General features: G+C 40.6%; 1 protein-coding gene and 1 non-coding gene across 3 annotated transcripts in view; both read left to right on the forward strand.

The window, feature by feature from the left end:
• The window catches only part of LSAMP (limbic system associated membrane protein), a 651,671-nt gene that overhangs the window by 625,612 nt on the left and 8,465 nt on the right, over window positions 1-17,594 (forward strand). Inside the window, exon 8 of one of the 2 annotated variants that reach the window (XM_059687782.1) lies at window positions 11,339-11,371. The exons of the other annotated variant lie outside the window; for it this stretch is intronic. Within the exon in view, the coding sequence (XP_059543765.1) occupies window positions 11,339-11,371 (33 nt within the window). The remainder of the gene's footprint in view (window positions 1-11,338; window positions 11,372-17,594) is intronic. 2 annotated transcript variants of the gene reach the window in all.
• On the forward strand, window positions 6,880-7,016 carry LOC132232178 (small nucleolar RNA SNORA41). Its single transcript, XR_009452320.1, has one exon. It is a non-coding gene; the product is annotated as a small nucleolar RNA SNORA41 (small nucleolar RNA).

Here is a 17,594-nt window from a genome sequence, read left to right on the forward strand (position 1 = left end):
GTTGGTCTTCCCTAGAGCAGTGGTCGGCAAATCCATTAGTCAACAGAGCCAAATATCAACAGTACAATGATTGAAATTTCTTTTGAGAGTCAAATTTTTTAAACTTAAACTATATAGGTAGATACATTGTTATTAACTTAATTAGGGTACTCCTAAGCTGGCCTTTGCTAAAAACGTCCTCAATCTGATTGAGGTACGTTCGCTGAGGTCGACCCCTTTCAACTCTCCCATCCACACTCATCTTGTATACTTGTTTCGTCTTTCTCCTTTCCGAAAACCGACTTCTGCGCATGGGCCACAAAGTTTCAATCGCACTGTACGTGTGCACCCACAAGTGGTATTTTGTGGAAGAGCCACACTCAAGGGGCCAAAGAGCCGCATGTGGCTCGCGAGCGGCGGTTTGCTGACCACTGCCCTAGAGGATCAACCCTTCTGCTCTAAGTCATTTAGTTCATAGCAGGACTTCTTTTCTGCATTTAGGTGTACTCTCCACTTGCTTTTGCTTTGTAGAGTTTCTTTTAGCATTTACATTTTCTTTTCCTTATGACATCTAATCATTAGGAACACAAGAAAGAGCCTTCATTCTTGATGGGCAGTGAAAAACTAGTTTCTGACCCAGGTTAAGTTTATTTGATAATGACAATATTTTGATTACACCATTCATTCACTTAAAAACAAACAAACAAGCAAACAAACAAACAAAACCACCAAAACACAAAACTACCCTAGTACTTTCTATGGCCAAGCTCAGAGCTGGGTTTTGGAGGACTGTGGCAAATGAGCCAGACACAGCTTCTGTGCTAATAGAGCTTACAGGTGGGCAGCAGGTGGTAAACTAAGCAATCACAAAATGCTTGGCTAAATTTACAACACCTTTGTGGTGTTTGGAACGCACAGAACAGGGGCACCTTAGAGAGCCTAGATGGGTCAGAAGGCTTGCAAGTGAAAGTGAAATTTAAAAGGTCGAAGAAGAGAAGGGAAAGAGGAGCCGAACATTCTAGTACATACAAAGGTCTAAAATCCAAAGGGAGACGAACAATATTAAGTCTAATTAATTTAGAAATCTGAAAAACAAAACATACTTTTTGCCCTAAGAATTTATTACTTCTCTTCATTTGTATCTGGCCTGTTTAAAAAAGAAAAAAGCAAAAAGGCAAGCCAAAGGAGTTAAAGGGTATCGGCATTTCCACCTACTGTTACTCTTAGGACAAGAAAGACCACCTGTACAGACATGTACCAGTGCTCACACTGTGTGGCAGGGAGCGCTATCCAGCGTAAGTTTTCTGGATACTGAGAGCCCACGATCTGGCAGAATCTCTAGAGAGAACTTCCAGCCTTTCAATATGGAGGCTGAATGGTAGGTTTTTATTTTATTTTATGGGGATGACCCAGTTGTAAGGAGCCTTCAGTGTTTCCCAGGAGCTGCCCCAGAGCCTGGCTGTAACATTATGTTTGGAGGCCTCCTGGCGCTCGATGGGGGTCCACAGGAGACCCGCCTTTACCCAGTCTGCACTATGGTGGTTTGTGCCATGTATGCAAGTCCGAGGGTAACTAGGCGCATCCCACCATTTTTAATCCCATATCTTCTTATTTCCAAGTGCCTTAAAACCCCAGGAAATCTCATAAATTCACTTGTTATCTCTGCATTCAAATTCCACAGGCCAGTTACCTTGTTTCATGGTACTTGAATGTTCTTTTATTTTGAAATATACAAAATAAAAATACGCTTTAAATGGATTAAAGATAGCGCTGAATCCCTCGGAATGTAAATCTAAAATGTATTTTAAAACCAATTTGAAGATCACATATAAGCTCCTTCCTCAGAGAAATAGAAAAAAGAAGAAAAGCAGGAAGGATGAGCATCTCTAGAGACCTACCCAAACCTATGCCTTTAATCCTTGTTAGCGAGTAAAATGAATGAAGTCATGAAAGGCTGTAAAATGTATGTTTTTAAACGCAGAGAACATAATCTACATTGCAGCAACAACTGAGAAGACTTGGGGCTGGGAGGTAATTCTTAATCTCGTTGAATTTGGAGATGACTGGTCATCAATTCCAACAAGGGGTAGAAGGCCAGGATAGTACCCACAGATGTAATGGGTATATTCCGGGCACGAGGGCAAAACTTGTTTCTTTAAGGCAGAAACTACATATCTGACCCTAATATCTTACCTGACACTTGATTCAAATGAATTTACTTCTGGAGTTTATCTAACCTTACACAGATTTTTAGGTGAAATGGCCCAGGGAAACCACTTTATTAAACTTCGCCTCAAGCATTCTCTAACATTCTAATTCATTGATTATTAAAAATTAAACCTCTAGCCGAAACCGGTTTGGCTCAGTGGATAGAGCATCGGCCTGTGGACTGAAAGGGCCAGGGTTCGATTCCGGTCAAGGGCATGTGCCTGGGTTGCAGGCACATCGCCAGTGGGGGGTATGCAGGAGGCAGCTGATCGATGTTTCTCTCTCATCGATGTTTCTAACTCTCTATCTCTCTCTCTCCCTTCCTCTCTGTAAAAAATCAATAAAATATATTTAAAAATAAAATAAAATAAAAGTTAAACCTCTAAAGCTAAATGAGAAGCCTGCAGGATCTAAGAAAGCTGACTTGGGTAAGAGACTTGGTGAAGCCCTCTTTTTATGTTGGTGAGACTGTACGTTCTGAGACAGTACATCTTGCCACTGAGCAAAGCCCAGGCTATTAAAGTCAAACCATGCACCTCTACTTTCTCTACAGGGCACTTGCATTAAGCCTACAGTTAGAAGGACCTCATAAACCCATATGATACATTTTTTATTGCATCCTATTTCATGCTGCTAGGACTTTGTTTGTTACAAAAATTATACCTCACCTACTGTAGCTTCTCTTTGGTTTTACTATATGATACCAGCCAACTAAAAAGTTAGGGGGGGCGGGTGGTGTTCGGCAGGGGTGGTGGGGAGAAATTCAGTCTTCTTGTAATGTCCACCCAATGCCAAATAATCAGAAACTGATTATTAACTTCCCCCAGAGATAGAGGGTATTTTTAATGCCTTGATTTGTCTTTATAAATAGTTTTCTATTCTAATAATAAGTGTTATGCATTTCCATTATGGAAGAGCTTGAAAATTTATGAAACTATAAAAAAATTATGAAAAATAAAGATCATACATAATAAGCTCCTTCCTCAGAGATAACACCATTGATGTGATATAAACAAATGCTTTGTCTGAATGCGGGAGCTGCCAGTGTACTATATAACATTCAAGTGAAAACACCTTAACTGTCCTCTATTCTCTGCCCTCTCTCAGCCGGGCATGTTTCTGTGACTTGCTCAATGTCATGGCTGAGGCTGGCGCAGCAGCAGCTTTTCTGCCTGGGCCAGGGCTCTCCTCTCAGTGAAACGCCCACTCACAGCCTCCTGCCTGGTCCAGGGCTCTCCTCTCAGTGAAACGCCCACTCACAGCCTCCTGCCTGGTCCAGGGCTCTCCTCTCAGTGAAACGCCCACTCACAGCCTCCTGCCTGGGCCAGGGCTCCCCCCTCAGTGACAGGCACACTCACAGCAATTCCAGGTCCTAAATCAAATCTGACTTACTTTTTCAGGAGATTTCTTTAGATTTACAAGAGATTTGCCTTGTGTCACCTGCAGGATTTACAGTTAGAATCCTCCTTTCAGATGTGGGAGCTCCTACATGCTCTCTCTGAATTGATGTATTAACATGTTTCCTTTTGTAAATTTGTCTTTTTTTTAATTAAATGATTTTTTACTTATTTTTTTTTCTAATTCTCTTCAGTATAGGACATTTGGTTTATAGAGGGTTTGCCCACTAATAATGAGAATAAGGACTGAGACTCAAATATTTTACCTACATTATATAAGGAGAAATTATGTCAGCATTAGTTTTGGTTTGGATTTATTCATTCATTCATTCAACAAGGAGTTATCATTATATGTCCAAGGTGACCAATATCCTGGTCAATCATTTTTGTCACTGACACACCCCAAAATAGCATCAAACATCTGAAGCCAACTGTAATACAGAAAGCCCGTATAAGTATTTGAAAGTAAAGTGTAACTAGATTTTGACCCAAATCTAGCTAAGGGAGGCCAACTTCATTTCTCAACATTGATGACATGCTAAGGCTTCTTCATTTTCCAAACCAAATTGATAAATTTTCTTAGTAGTTAGGACAATGGTTCATCAATGAACACACACACGCAGGAATAACCTTACTTTTGAGGTTTAGAGCCATTTCTTTATTTTGGCTCTTTCTCCCTGAGCTAGACCTAGACTGATCGCTGTGATTCTCAGAGCACATGACTCTAGAAATATTAGGCATTAGGGTTTATACAACATGAATATAATGCATGGGAGAAAATAAAAAACTAACAATCTAAACAGAAATCACAGGCATATCCTTTTCTATGTCAAAATAAAAATAAAAATAAAAATAATAATAATAATAATAATAATAATAATAATAATAATAATATAATACAAGTAAATAGAAACTGCTAATCCCTAAAGTCTCTGAATACAGTGGAGAAACCTTTGAGAAAGAAATTAATAACTTGCAAAGTGTGGCTTTGAAAACTTAATTAATAAAAATGTCCCTGCCCTAGCTGGTTTGGCTCAGTGAATAGGGCATCAGCCTGCAGACTGAAGGGTCCCAGGTTCGATTCCAGTCAAGGGCATGTACCTTGGTTGCGGGCACATCCCCAGTAGTGGGTGTGCAAGAGACAGCTGATCGATGTTTCCCTCTCATTGATGTTTCTGACTCTCTATCCCTCTCCCTTCCTCTCTGTAAAAAAAAAAAAAAAATCAATAAAATATATTTTTAAAAAATGTCCCCATTTTAACCACTATAATAATAAAGGTGGTTTTTGTTTTGTTTTGTTTTTTCCCCAAATCTTGGCAAAAAAAAAATGAGTCAGAGCACAAAAACTAAAAATTCCGTGGAGGATCTTCACAAATGTTATGCTTCAGGTCCTCGACAGTGGTGAGGGCGGAAGCAATAGCAATGGTATCTTCACCTTTGTTTCTTTGATTGAATTTCATGATTTTAAACCCCCGCCCCCCACTCTTTCCAGTCAAGTGGAGTATACAATCCCTATTGAATGTGGACCTTCCCTCTCTCCTGAATAAGCACTCTTGCTAATTCTTGCCCAGAAAAAAAAAAGTGCCATTAATTATTTTAGTTCTCTAATATGTCATTTTGAAAGCCTGTTTAGGAGACTGGCCTTCTAGAAAGAGTTGTGCCTTGCACAGCAGAAGGGAGAATGTTTCCTTGTTCAAATGGCTGTGGGAGGTAAAAAAAAAAAAAAAAAATCTGCTTATGTTCAAGTATACACCCTGGAATTAGAAAAACTATGCAAACAATAAGAACCCCCACACTCTGAATATCCTACATGTGGGCAAGAATGAATGCATATAAGCAGAGGACTGGAAGGAAGCTATCAAGAGTCAAAGCACTGAAAAATCAATTATTCTTTTTATGGGATTGCTGTGCCCTCATCTCCTCTCCCAGATAGAATGCAATGCAGGCAAATGCCAAAATTGTTCATAAACATGGATATGAAAATTTTCTCAGGTAATAAGGGAGTTATCAAACTATAAATTCTAGAGTTACTAAGGAAGCCTCTCTTATCTTCACAATACTCACTTTCATTGAGAGAGAGAGAGAGAGAGAGAGAGAGAGAGAGAGAGAGAGAGAGAGAAGTATTGGAGGGAAGGGAAGGAATAAATCTTCTAGCCTCTGAACAAAAAATAAGCTTGGATTTTTATTTTCTAAGGTTTAGAATTCAGTTAGCCATGAGAATATTCTTAAATAAAGCTCAACCCTCCAGAAAATGTTCTACCTGCCAGGATTTGGAGACTGATGAAAGGGCCTCCTAGCCCCATATGACTCTTCAAATGGCTGAACCTTAGGATTAAGGCATGGTGGTTCCAAAAGGAGAATAGAATCTTCCCCTGCCTAGAATCAGCTAGGGCAGCATTTGAGGCTTTAATTGATTGATTCATTGGTTCATTATTCACTCATGCACTCTGGATATTTATTCAGCAAATATATTGGACACTTACTCTGTGCTAGAGAAATACTGAGCTGAGGCTACAGTAGTGAACCGGAAGACATCATCTGTGTCCATGAGAAAGGCTAAATCAGCACTTTTTAATGTTGTAGGTTTGTCTAACATGGATGGATATAGACTCTCCAAAAATCAAAAGTAAAAAAAAAAAAAAGTTAGCATAAATAAATTTGTGAAGGCATTTCCCTTTTCTCGTGTTGATTCTTTCCCCATTGCCTCCTTGAACCCTCTCATCACAAGGTAATATCTAGGCACATGCTAATTCCAGAGAATTCTAGAACTTTCTCTGTACTAGATTCCCCCAAAGTTTTATCCATTGTATAGCTACAGTAGATTTATCTTTTTATTTTATTATTTGGACCTGCACTGCCACACTTACTTGTTAAATGTGTTTCCTAAAGCAAGATAGATATGTAGAGAGATGTTTTCCTGAAAGGCATACATATTATATGTTTTAGGTATGGTCTAATGAGTATGTCCAAGGAATGCCTACAGAAATAATATCCCTGACAAGGCTGTTTTTCTCAAGAACTTTGCACTAGAAAAAGAATAGTAATTTTTAGTTGTTAAGGATCAAAAGAATTTTTTTTCTTGTCTATAAGAATAGGAAAGACTCCCTTTTGGAAAGTAACATTTTGGTCCTGCCCTGACTGAAAAAAAAGAAATGTTGCTTTTATTTTTCCAACTACTGCCACCTGGTGGACATGGGAGATTCTTTTAGACAGTGGCTAGGACTATGTCTTAGTATGAACACAAGATGGCAGCACACAACCAGATTTTCAAAGAGCCAGACAGAAAAGAAATCAGTTCCACAGCTACTGGTGTGCAGCTAGCCTTTCTTATGGAGGCAGTTAAGCCATTCCTCTGTGAGGAAAAAATTGTTACATGATTAAACACCTCTTTCTTAGCAAAACAGAAAGTGGGCATATGTGTGACAAACAGAAGAAAAAAAATCAAGATTTTGCTCGTCAAAAGAATAATGTTCTATTCCAACAGAATATGATAAATAGAAAAGAATAGTACCAAATAAGCACTCCACCCTCTTTTCCTAAAGACAAATGGAATTCCAAAGATTAATACCATTAGAATTTCACAAACCTGTTCATTCATTGCAATGAGGAGGACTTCCTAAAATTTAAGTGGTAAGCTAATTTGCTTATTGAAGATTTTCAAGCAAATGCATATTTTGCATGATTTTATAGTATTTTATTTATATAGTGTAATATTTACAATACTTTTAAATCCTTCTTTTAATGATCTCTTTTTAATTGATTGGAGATCAATTAAAAGATCTGTTTAGGCCACAGAGACTCGCACCCAAGCCTGTGCCAGTGACTGGTTAACCCCTGCACATTTCTGAACAAAATGCTGCCTGACCAGTCTGCTTCGCTATCACTTCAGTGTGTTAGCTTCTCTCAATGTTTTGTTCATCTATACTGTTGCAGTAGATTTTTCAATTTTTTTTAATTCTCTTTTTCCACCAAACTTTCACTGATATTTCCCTGTAGAAGGTATTTTACCACAAATCTGACAACCCTCATTTATTGAGCACCTACTGTGTGTCTGGCAGCATTCTGAGTATAGTATGATAATTTATATAATTGATAAAACAAATTTATAAGGAGCATGTTGATTAAACGTATTTTACAGATGATGATACTAAGGCAAAGAGAGGTTAAGTGATTTTTTTTCTAGCTTAAGCAAAGCCATTGGTCTTCCTATCAGCCCAGGTTTCTGAACAATTGCTTGCAATGATTCCATGTGGACCAGGGGAAACAAGTGTTCTTTACATAAAGATGGTACCATCAGGAATTAGGCTTCTTTGGGTGAAAAGCACCACTCTGTGACCTTGAGAGGTTCTTACAAATTCTAAGGAACAATAAACTAAAAGGCTTACCCCAAGAAAGAGTTTGCATAAGAGCCAAACTCTTCCCAGTCAATTCTGAATCATTTCAATGTGCCAGTCATAACCCTAGAGTTGTTGGGACTATAGATATAGCCTTGATTTCAGAAAAATACTAGGATGTATTGAGGAATAATGGACAGCATCCTGGCTGGAGAAATGGAAACTTGAATTATAGTCTCAACTCTGCCTCAGGCTGTGTGACATTGGGTAACTGATTCATCTCTCTGGGCCACATATTATGATGAGCATATTTTCTATAGTGCCTTTTCAACAATTTTTAAGGCAATATGTGGATTTCAGGAAAAGTTGTCAGAGCAGGTATTGTGGAAATAAACAACAAGTGGTGGTGTGTTTAATATACAATTGGAACATCAGTGGGAAAATGATCAGTGAGGTCAAAAGGTGGAGATTGGCGTTTCATATCTTGATGGAACCTGGCTCCATATCTGTGGTGAGAGTGACATCAGTTACAGGCTTCTCAGAAAGGAACAGAATTCTCCCTCCATCCTCTGTATGGGCATTCACGCAGAAGACTTGCAATACTTCTGCAGGCAATGGACTAGCTCTTTGAGGACTAAGGGCAGGTGCTGATGATCGAGCATCTTCAGAAGAGCATCTGGAGGTCCAACAGGAATGGTGATACAATGGGGCATTCACACTGGGCCTCCACATCCACCCCGCATCCGACCGGTTTAGGGGAACTGTCCTCATGTGTAGTCACAGCTTGCTCTTATGAATAGTCTGGCTGACACTAGTTTTACTAATGCTGAATTACAGCCAAACATTTTCAAGACTTCAGACACTAGGACAATTGTGCTCTTCTTATAGCCATGTGACTTTCTTTGGATAGACAAATGAAAGATCCATGAGGGAGTGGATTCATCAATGGCACTGAACCTCAGAAACTCTGCACACCTCCTTCTGAGGACCTGACCCATTTGTGCTAAGTCAGAGAATCTAGACTTCAGCTATTCAGGTTCTCTGTTGTTTTAACAGTCTCAGATCCTCTGTTAGGAGGGTGCTTGGCATATTTATTTTTCTCAGATTTCAGTGATTACAGATCTACTCTTGTGACCCAGTGAGCATTCGGAGTGCCTTCCTGCACTGGCTGTGCTCCAACAGGGAACGTAACAGACACAGCCCCTGCTTCCACAGCACCCACAGTCCCGTAGTGAAGACGAGCGTTAATCAGAACTTCAGACACATGTACTTGAAATTAAAACTGAGATGAGTGTTATGAAGGAGAGCAGAAATATAGGGAGTTTATTTTACCAAGGAGACTATCTTCCCTCTGGAAGTTATAACTGAATTCTGAAGGATGAGTGAAATTTCTAGTAGAAATATTGTTGGGCCATTGGCCCTAGGACAGAGAAATTAAGGCAGGCTTATGGTCTGGATTGGAGAGAAGATGAACAATGATGAGGCTGGAGAGGAGAGGGGGCAGAGGCACAGGTGCCCTGCTAAGAATTTGGGTGTTTATCCTAGAAGTTTCAAACAGGACAATGAGTCCACTAGATGTCCAATTCAAATACTCTCTTTGTCTTCAGAATCTAATCAATGTACTTCCTTAGAGAAAGTATATTATTCAGGGACACAAGGTGATGCCTTGGTCTTCAAGAAGAAAAAGAAATCATATTCTGCAGCCTTGGTTTGGGTTTCTGTATTTGACCAACCATTCAGTTGGTCCTCAGATTCAGAGTGGTATCCTATGGAAAGTTTTCATATAGGCGTCTACAGATCTCAAAGTACTATGGTTTAGTTGATAAGGCAACTTAAAAGGAAATACAAGTATTTGACCTATTTTAGATTCAACAATTCTGGGATTTATTTATACATTCAACAAATATGTATTGGGTACCTACTGCATGCCAGGCTCTAATTTAGGCACTATCAATACAATGGTTGACAAAATTATATCTAATAAAGAGGGAATATGCTAATTGACCTTCACACCATCGCAAAGATGGCGGCACCTACAGCCAATAAGGAGGGAATATGCTAATTGTCTGCCACACCCTCAAAGATGGCAGCCCCCAGTTCCCTCAGCCCCATCGGGGTGGCAGGTACATGGAAAGGCCGGGCCTGCCCCCAGGCTTGTGCTGCTGGCAATGGCAGCAGCAGAGGTCTGATGGGGGCATTGCCTTCCCCTGATCACCAGGTTACTTCCTGCCCCTGAGGGCTCCCAGACTGTGAGAGGGGGAAGTCCAGGATGAGGGACCGCCCCCTCCAGTGCATGAATTTTCATGCACCGGGCCTCTAGGGTTTATATACAAAAAAATTCATGCACGGTGCAGGACGGAGTGGGGATGGGGACCCCTTAGCCCAGCCTGCACACTCTTGCCATCTGGGACCGCTGGCTCCTAACCATTTGCCTTCCTGATTGCCCCTAACCACCCGCCTGCCCACTTCATTGCCCCTATTCGCCTCTGCCTGCCTGCCTCATTACCCCTAACTGCTAACCTGCCTGCCTGATCACCCCTAACCACTCTGCCTGCCTGCCTGATTGCCCCAACCACTTGTTTGCCTGCCTGATCACCCTCTGCCTTGGCCTCTGCTGCTGATGCTTCATCCAGAAGGATGTCCAGAATGACGTCCAGAAGGCCATTCGGCTGGTTGGTCTAATTAGCATATTACACTTTCATTATTATAGATGCTATTGTTGCCCTCTAAAGTATCTAAGGGATACATTTACCACAACTAAGTAAATGTATAACATGATGCCAAGTAGTGCTAAGTGCTATTAATATTAATAAGTCAGAGTAAAAGAATAGAAAGTAACAGGGTATCGGTTTTTGATAAAGTGATGGGAGAAGTCCTTCCTGAACTGGTAACTAAAACAGTTTAGCAGAAATCTAAATGAAGTGACCAAGTGAGCCATCCAGAGATCTGGGGAAAGAGCATCTCGAGCAGATGACCCAGCACGTACAAAAGCTTTAAAGTTGGAACGCATTTAGCATTTTGGGTGAAAAGAAAGAGTGGAGCCAACCAGGGGCAAAATGGTAGGATGGTGTTGGGATCCAGACACATTCTATCATTTCACTAAATTGCAGTCAAGAGTTCATCTTCATGCCATACTCAGAGTGCTTGCACTTGTCTACACATATACTAACATGTGACATCAAGTATTTGTAGTTACAAATTGATTTTGCCACCTCCAAATGCACAACATTTGTTCCAACCAACCAATCTCTTTCCACATACCTTTCTTTCCATCTCTATCAATATGTGATTCTACTAGAATGCTTTTCCACCCTTCCTCTCATTCTCCTTTAAGTGGAGAGTACCAGGCTACTTTTGTGCTTATTCTCAATTGGTAAAAATTTTTACCTGTTTTTGTTTTGCTAAATGTTTCTTTTTTAGAAATTGGCACGACCATGCACTTCAAGCAAAAAGGTATGGTTCTTATTTATAATTACCTTCTACATGTTAAAATTAAAATTTCACAGCAGTGTGTTAGGGTCTTATATACTGAAGTTTATTTCATCTCAACTGTTTGTGAAAATAATTTCTATAACACATTTGCCACTATTTATTCCAAAATTGTAAACTTTCTCTTTCACAAAAAGCCTCTACTACCCATGTCTACTCTATTGCTTTAGTTGTTCACTTTTGAATGTCTGGAACTGAGCAACTTATCCCCCTCCCACTTTCCTCGTCTTAAGTGCCCATGGTTGATTCTTGCAGAGTTATACTTTTTGGAAATGTTCACTGCCCAATTACATAGAACTGACTTTACTGTTACTTGTTGGCTATTCAAGTGGATATATTTCTAAGGAAAATAGAGTAGGGTCTCCTAAAACGAAAGACTTTAGAATTTAATACTCCCTCCTACCTCAGCATTCTCCCAGGTCTTCATCTACCCTCACTCTGCTGTAGTACACCAGGGTTGCTGGGATCGCCTAGGAATTGCCCTCCAACTGCCCCATGTACTTCCATCAGCCATGTGGCACGTCATTCACACACTTTTCCCTACAACAATGCACTCAGGTTAAAGCTTCAATAAATAGACCCTAAAATGCAAACAATTACCAATTACCTCTTTACAAGTCCAAAAGAAATCTCCAGACCAGAACCACAGAGGAATCTTTGTGGCCAGATACCACCCTCCTTAAGTCCTTGTGGCCACCCACTTGGATTGGTAATTGTCTCCTATGAAGATGTCTTCTTCTCTGAACCTCAAAGGAGATGAGACAACCAAGATCATTATCAATAGTGAAAATGATTCTTGTGGGATTTAGACCCCACCAGTGACCAAGAACCACAGAGATTATGGACACGTTGCTTATTCAGGAAAGGGCCAGCATTTTGTTTATATCAGCTCTAGCTAGTCCCCACAGAAGGCAGCAGGGAAGAGGCAACCAGAAATATATACATAGAACTAATATCATTTGGGGCAAGAAGACCTAAGCTACTGCCCTCTTCAGCCCTTCTCTCCCAAATGCCATGATTATCAATTATAGTTGAATCTTAAGTAGTGAAACATAGGATACCTCAGGGCTTTGGTGTGGATATAAAAATAAGGAACAGGGTGTGTGTGTGCGCGCGCGTGTGTGTGTATGTGTGTGTGTTTCTCCAGAAACCATTGAGATAAATTCCAAGTGTCACCCAAAGGAATTCTAAGTATTGGCCTAAAATTTCAGAATTTTGCATGGCAAAATATTTGACGCTATTTTGATGGAAAAGATGTGATAATTCCAACTTTACTGTGAAACCCTACCCCAAACTCACTTTGTAGAGAGGGGAGATAATGCATAAAGAATTATGTAGGAGGAGCCCAAATTTAATTCTAAGACACAGGGCTCAAGGAAAACATCAATGTATCTCCTGTTCTACTCTCAATTTATTCAGCCAGAGGAAGCTGAACTGGCTGAATATAGACAGCAGATGGCGCCAAAGTCAATCTTTTCAGGCTTCCCTTAATTAAACATGGCTTCCCAGGCCTCTATGTGTCTATCTGGATAATATTTAAGAGAGATGTGGGAGGTTATTTTTTTCTCCCACTTAACAAGTGTTAACTATGTTGTTTAAGTTTTTATCTTATTTTCAGTCACTCAGTCAGCCCTTAGTAATTATAAGGAGTAATTCAAACTTAAACTTGTCTGGCCTTCCCTCTTTTCTTGTATGGCTGAACTATGTACAGGAATAAAATTATGATTGACCTCGATGGCTTAGAGGATGAAAGGCTTGCCCAACAGTCACTGAGGGTGTGACTAATGATTATATTGAATACATCTAGCCCCCGGTCTTTGAAATGAGCCCTCAATATCCAGGAGATCAACAGAAATATCTTGTCCAAATTTGAATCACAAAGTTTCACTAAGAGTGTGCTCTCTAAAGCAGGTGTTGAAAAATCACCTGTCCTTACTTTGGGATTTTACTGAAAGACTGATAAATTGGCTCAGCATCCTGCATCAGGTTTGTAGTATATACACTTTGCCAAAAAATACTCACATTCCTCAATTTCAGGATGCTATATCATTCTTGCCCTGAGTCACACATTCCCTTTTTAAGCATTATGATGGCAAAGTGTAATCTAGCATTCACCTTGACACAATCTCATTTATCATCCTGTCCTGGGGTTGAGAACCTAGACCTGGTGAGTTGACTTAAGACTTTCAATCTTCCTGCAGCTAAATTTTGCCCCTTTAGGTCAAACATTGAAAGCCTTGACCCAATTCACAAACTAACCCTTGGATTCAGGAGTATTTTGTGCCTTTCTGTAATCTGGATAGCTATAGTTAATAGCAATAATGATTCTGCTACCATTTGTTGAATATCTACTAGATACCACACATGTAAGCATGTGCATACACATATACAAACACACATATAGAATATGACTGAAGATCAAGATATGGTATTTGTCTGTTATGTGATAAGCGTGTAGCAATTTTTGAATTGTGGTTCTATTTGCCCATCTATTCTTAAGGCTAATTCATGTTTGCAGACTCTTGCTTTCATTCTATCTGTCTGTATGGGAAAATACTTGCTAAGCCTGGCCATCTGGTGTGGGAAATAAGTTTTACCATTTGCATTTCCTCAAATAAGCAGAAATTTCATAACTATGAACTAAAACATAATTAATGATTTAGCTGATTATTTTCCTCAAAATGGCCATTAACCGAAGTACTCTCCTACACAGTCATATATAAATATCTATAATTGCATGCCCCCTTGTGATGATTCCCCAACTGTCTCCCATTTACCTTTGCATTTTTTCAAGCCTATTTACTTACTCTCAAAACCAATTGTGAAAAGAGCAAGTCATATAAGTACATCAACTAGCTATATGAGAGCACTTAAAAAATAATAACTGACAGATCTACAGAATTCACTTCAACTATGTTATAATTTTATTAAGGATAAAATTAAAGATTATTAATAGTCATATACTTGGATTCCCTATATGTAACATAGAATATCATGTGAAAGTGATAGTTTATTCTCAATTATGTGTATGAAAACACCAACAATACCAGTGTATATCATATGTACATATATGAATATGCATATAACATATATTCTTCTCTAGTACCTATGTATGTACATGATTAGCAAAATGTTATATTAAACATGTTTATCTAGGTTCAAATATGTCTATATTTCAATGATGGAATTTCTGCTTTCTCAAACATTTACTGCCCTTCAAAAAAATGGCAAGACTAGGCTTCTTAGACTTCCCAGGTACCTTCAACTCCAAGATGCCTTATGATAATCTAGTCTGTACCAGCACTAAAAATAAAGTTAAGGAAATAGGCAGGATTAGAGTCTTTCTGGAAACCTTCTGTTTCACAGCATCCCTATCTCAAATCTGTTTAACCAGGAATGACATAAGTTTGTGTGTAGTCTTTCTCTGCTTCACTGACACACTAATTTAAACAAATGTGCCACTGAGTTCATGCTACCTACAGCATATAGAGGAACTAAAATGCCCTTCGGGCCAGAAGCCCTGGGAGCTGCCATTAAGAAAGCTTAAAGATACCACAGGGCCAAAGGTAGGGAGGAGGCAGGTAGCGGGTGAGTAAGGCTCAGAACACTTGGGTTTTAATCACAATTCCTAATCAGGTGCATCATGCAGGAAACATGATCCTCTTGAACCTTAACTCCTCATGAAAGGCATGAACCTGAAGGTAGCTAAAGTGCCTTTATATTAATACTAGGGGCCCGGTGCACGAAATTCGTGCACTGGGTGTGTGTGTGGGAGGGGTGTCCCTCAGCCCAGCCGCCCCCTCTCACATACTGGGAGCCCTCAGGCGTTGACCCCCATCACCCTCCAATCGCAGGATCGGCCCCTTGCCCAGGCCTGACACCTCCGCCAGAGGTGTCAGGCTTGGACAGGGGACCCCCATCTCCCCCCGATCACTGGCTCTGGCCCCCGCCCAGGCCTGAGGCCTCTGGCCCAGGAATCATGCCTGGGCAGGGGACCCCCATCTCCCTCTGATCGCTTGCTCCACCCCCCGCCCAAGCCTGACGCCTCTGACCCAGGCTTCAGGCCTGGGCAAGGGGACCATCATATCCCCCCAATCCCCGGCTCAGCCCCCCACCCAGGCCTGATGCCTCGGCCAGAGGAGTTGACCCTCATCACCCTCTGATCACCAATCACCGGATCGGCCCCTTGACCAGGCCTGAGGCCTCCGGCAGAGGTGTCAGGCCTGGGCAGGGGACCCCCAGCTCCCCGCGGTTGCAGGCTCTGCCCCTGCCCAGGCCTAACGCCTCTGGCTGAGGCGTCCGGCCCAGGCAGCGGGGACCCACAGCTGCAGCGGCCCCGCGATCGTGGGCTCCGCTTTAGGCCCAGGCAAGGGACCCCTAGCTCCCGGGACTGCCAGCTTCGGCTGAGCCCAGCTCCCATTGCTGGCTCCACCCCTACTTCCTGCTATCACTGGCCAGGGCGGAAAAGGCGCCTGATTCTCTGATCATGGCTGGGGGGCAGGGCAAAGGCGGCCCCAGGGCCGCCTTTGCCCTGCCCCCCAGCTCTTAGCTCCCCCCTGGGTTTCTGATCACTGTCAGTGGCAGGGGGCTTCTTCCTGCTTTCCCTTTCCCCTCCCTGCATTGTGCCTACATATGCAAATTAACCGCCATCTTGTTGGCAGTTAACTGCCAATCATAGTTGGCAGTTAATTTGCATATAGCCCTGATTAGCCAATGAAAAGGGTATCGTCGTACACCAATTACCATTTTTCTCTTTTATTAGATAGGATGATCCTATAGCCATTCAGAAAATTAAAATATTGATTGATTGAATATTTAAAATTTTAATCTGCCGTTTCATATCTTTACCTATAATAAAGCTCATTTTATACTATAACTTTGTTGTTCAAAGTTTGTATATATTCATATTTTATAGTAATATTTTTAATGCTTAGAAGATGCCATTCTAGTCTAAATGTTCTATTGAAATCACTTTTTTAAAAAAGATAATGGATGTCTTCATGTTGATTTGTTTGTTCTGGCTATTGTTTTAAGCAAAGACAAATTTCATTTGCCAAATGTTGGCCCAGAGACTCATTGGCATCCCTTCGCTTGATAACTTGTGTAGTGGTGATAGGCAAAGACTGGAGCCAGCTGCCTGGGTGAAAACCCCAGCTTACTAGCTGTGTAAACTTATGCAATAGGTTTCATCTCTCTCTGCCTCTGTTATCTCGCTGTAAAACTGGGCTCATTGAGTACCTGCCTCACAGCATGGTAGTGTGCTTGTATTTGTAAAGCATTTATAACAGTACCTTGCAGTAAGAGCTACCTAATTATCTAATGGTTTTGTTTGGTTGTTGTTGCTGTTATAATTTACGATATATATATATATATATATATATATATATATATATATATATGAATGTTTTTTTTATTTCAACACTTTCCCTGTAATTTTACCTCTAATCTGGTATGTTTATTGACAGTTTTGACAACATTCACATAACCAGAGATACTTCATTGCACTTGAACCATCATAAGTTTAAACACACACTCACATATACACTCATTCACACAGATTCGTTTGCGTATGTGCCCTCAAAACTTCAAAGTGACCCATAATTATAGTCACACCAATCTCTCTTTTGAATGTCATCATCTAAACATACAGTCTTCAATCCCAAAGTCTTGGTTGTGAAAAATACTAGTATTTTCTTTTTTAAACGATCTTTACAAAAGAACCATACAAAAGGAGAGAGTGGAAGCAAAGCATAGGAGACAAGCTCTTCAGAGCAACATTTTCTGCCCCAATCCTCCTCATTCTGTCAACACATACCTTGCTTCTCCTCTTTCCTTTCCAATCCAATCTCCCTCTTGGATCTATAGCCACACTTACACACCCCAATCCTGTCCACCTGGGGAAAACCAGTCACATAGACTGTCACTCCAGGTCGAATTCTGGGCAACTTCAAGCTTAGTCTTTTTTTTGGTTTGGACCTGCCTCTTTAACATTCCTAAGTCGTGTTTGTTTGTTGTTTTCTGTTGTTGTTGTTGTCTTTACTTTTGATTTTTAAACTGTCAGAGTTAGAGTTTGGACCAGGTGATCCCCTTCTGTCTCTTAAAATTCTACAGTGAGTTGACTTATTTTCCACCTTGAAGCTCAAGTGTCACCAGTCATAAATATTACTTGGAAAGAGCTCTCCTCCCT

This window comes from Myotis daubentonii, chromosome 3, assembly GCF_963259705.1.
Source record: "Myotis daubentonii chromosome 3, mMyoDau2.1, whole genome shotgun sequence".
Lineage (NCBI taxonomy): Eukaryota > Metazoa > Chordata > Mammalia > Chiroptera > Vespertilionidae > Myotis > Myotis daubentonii.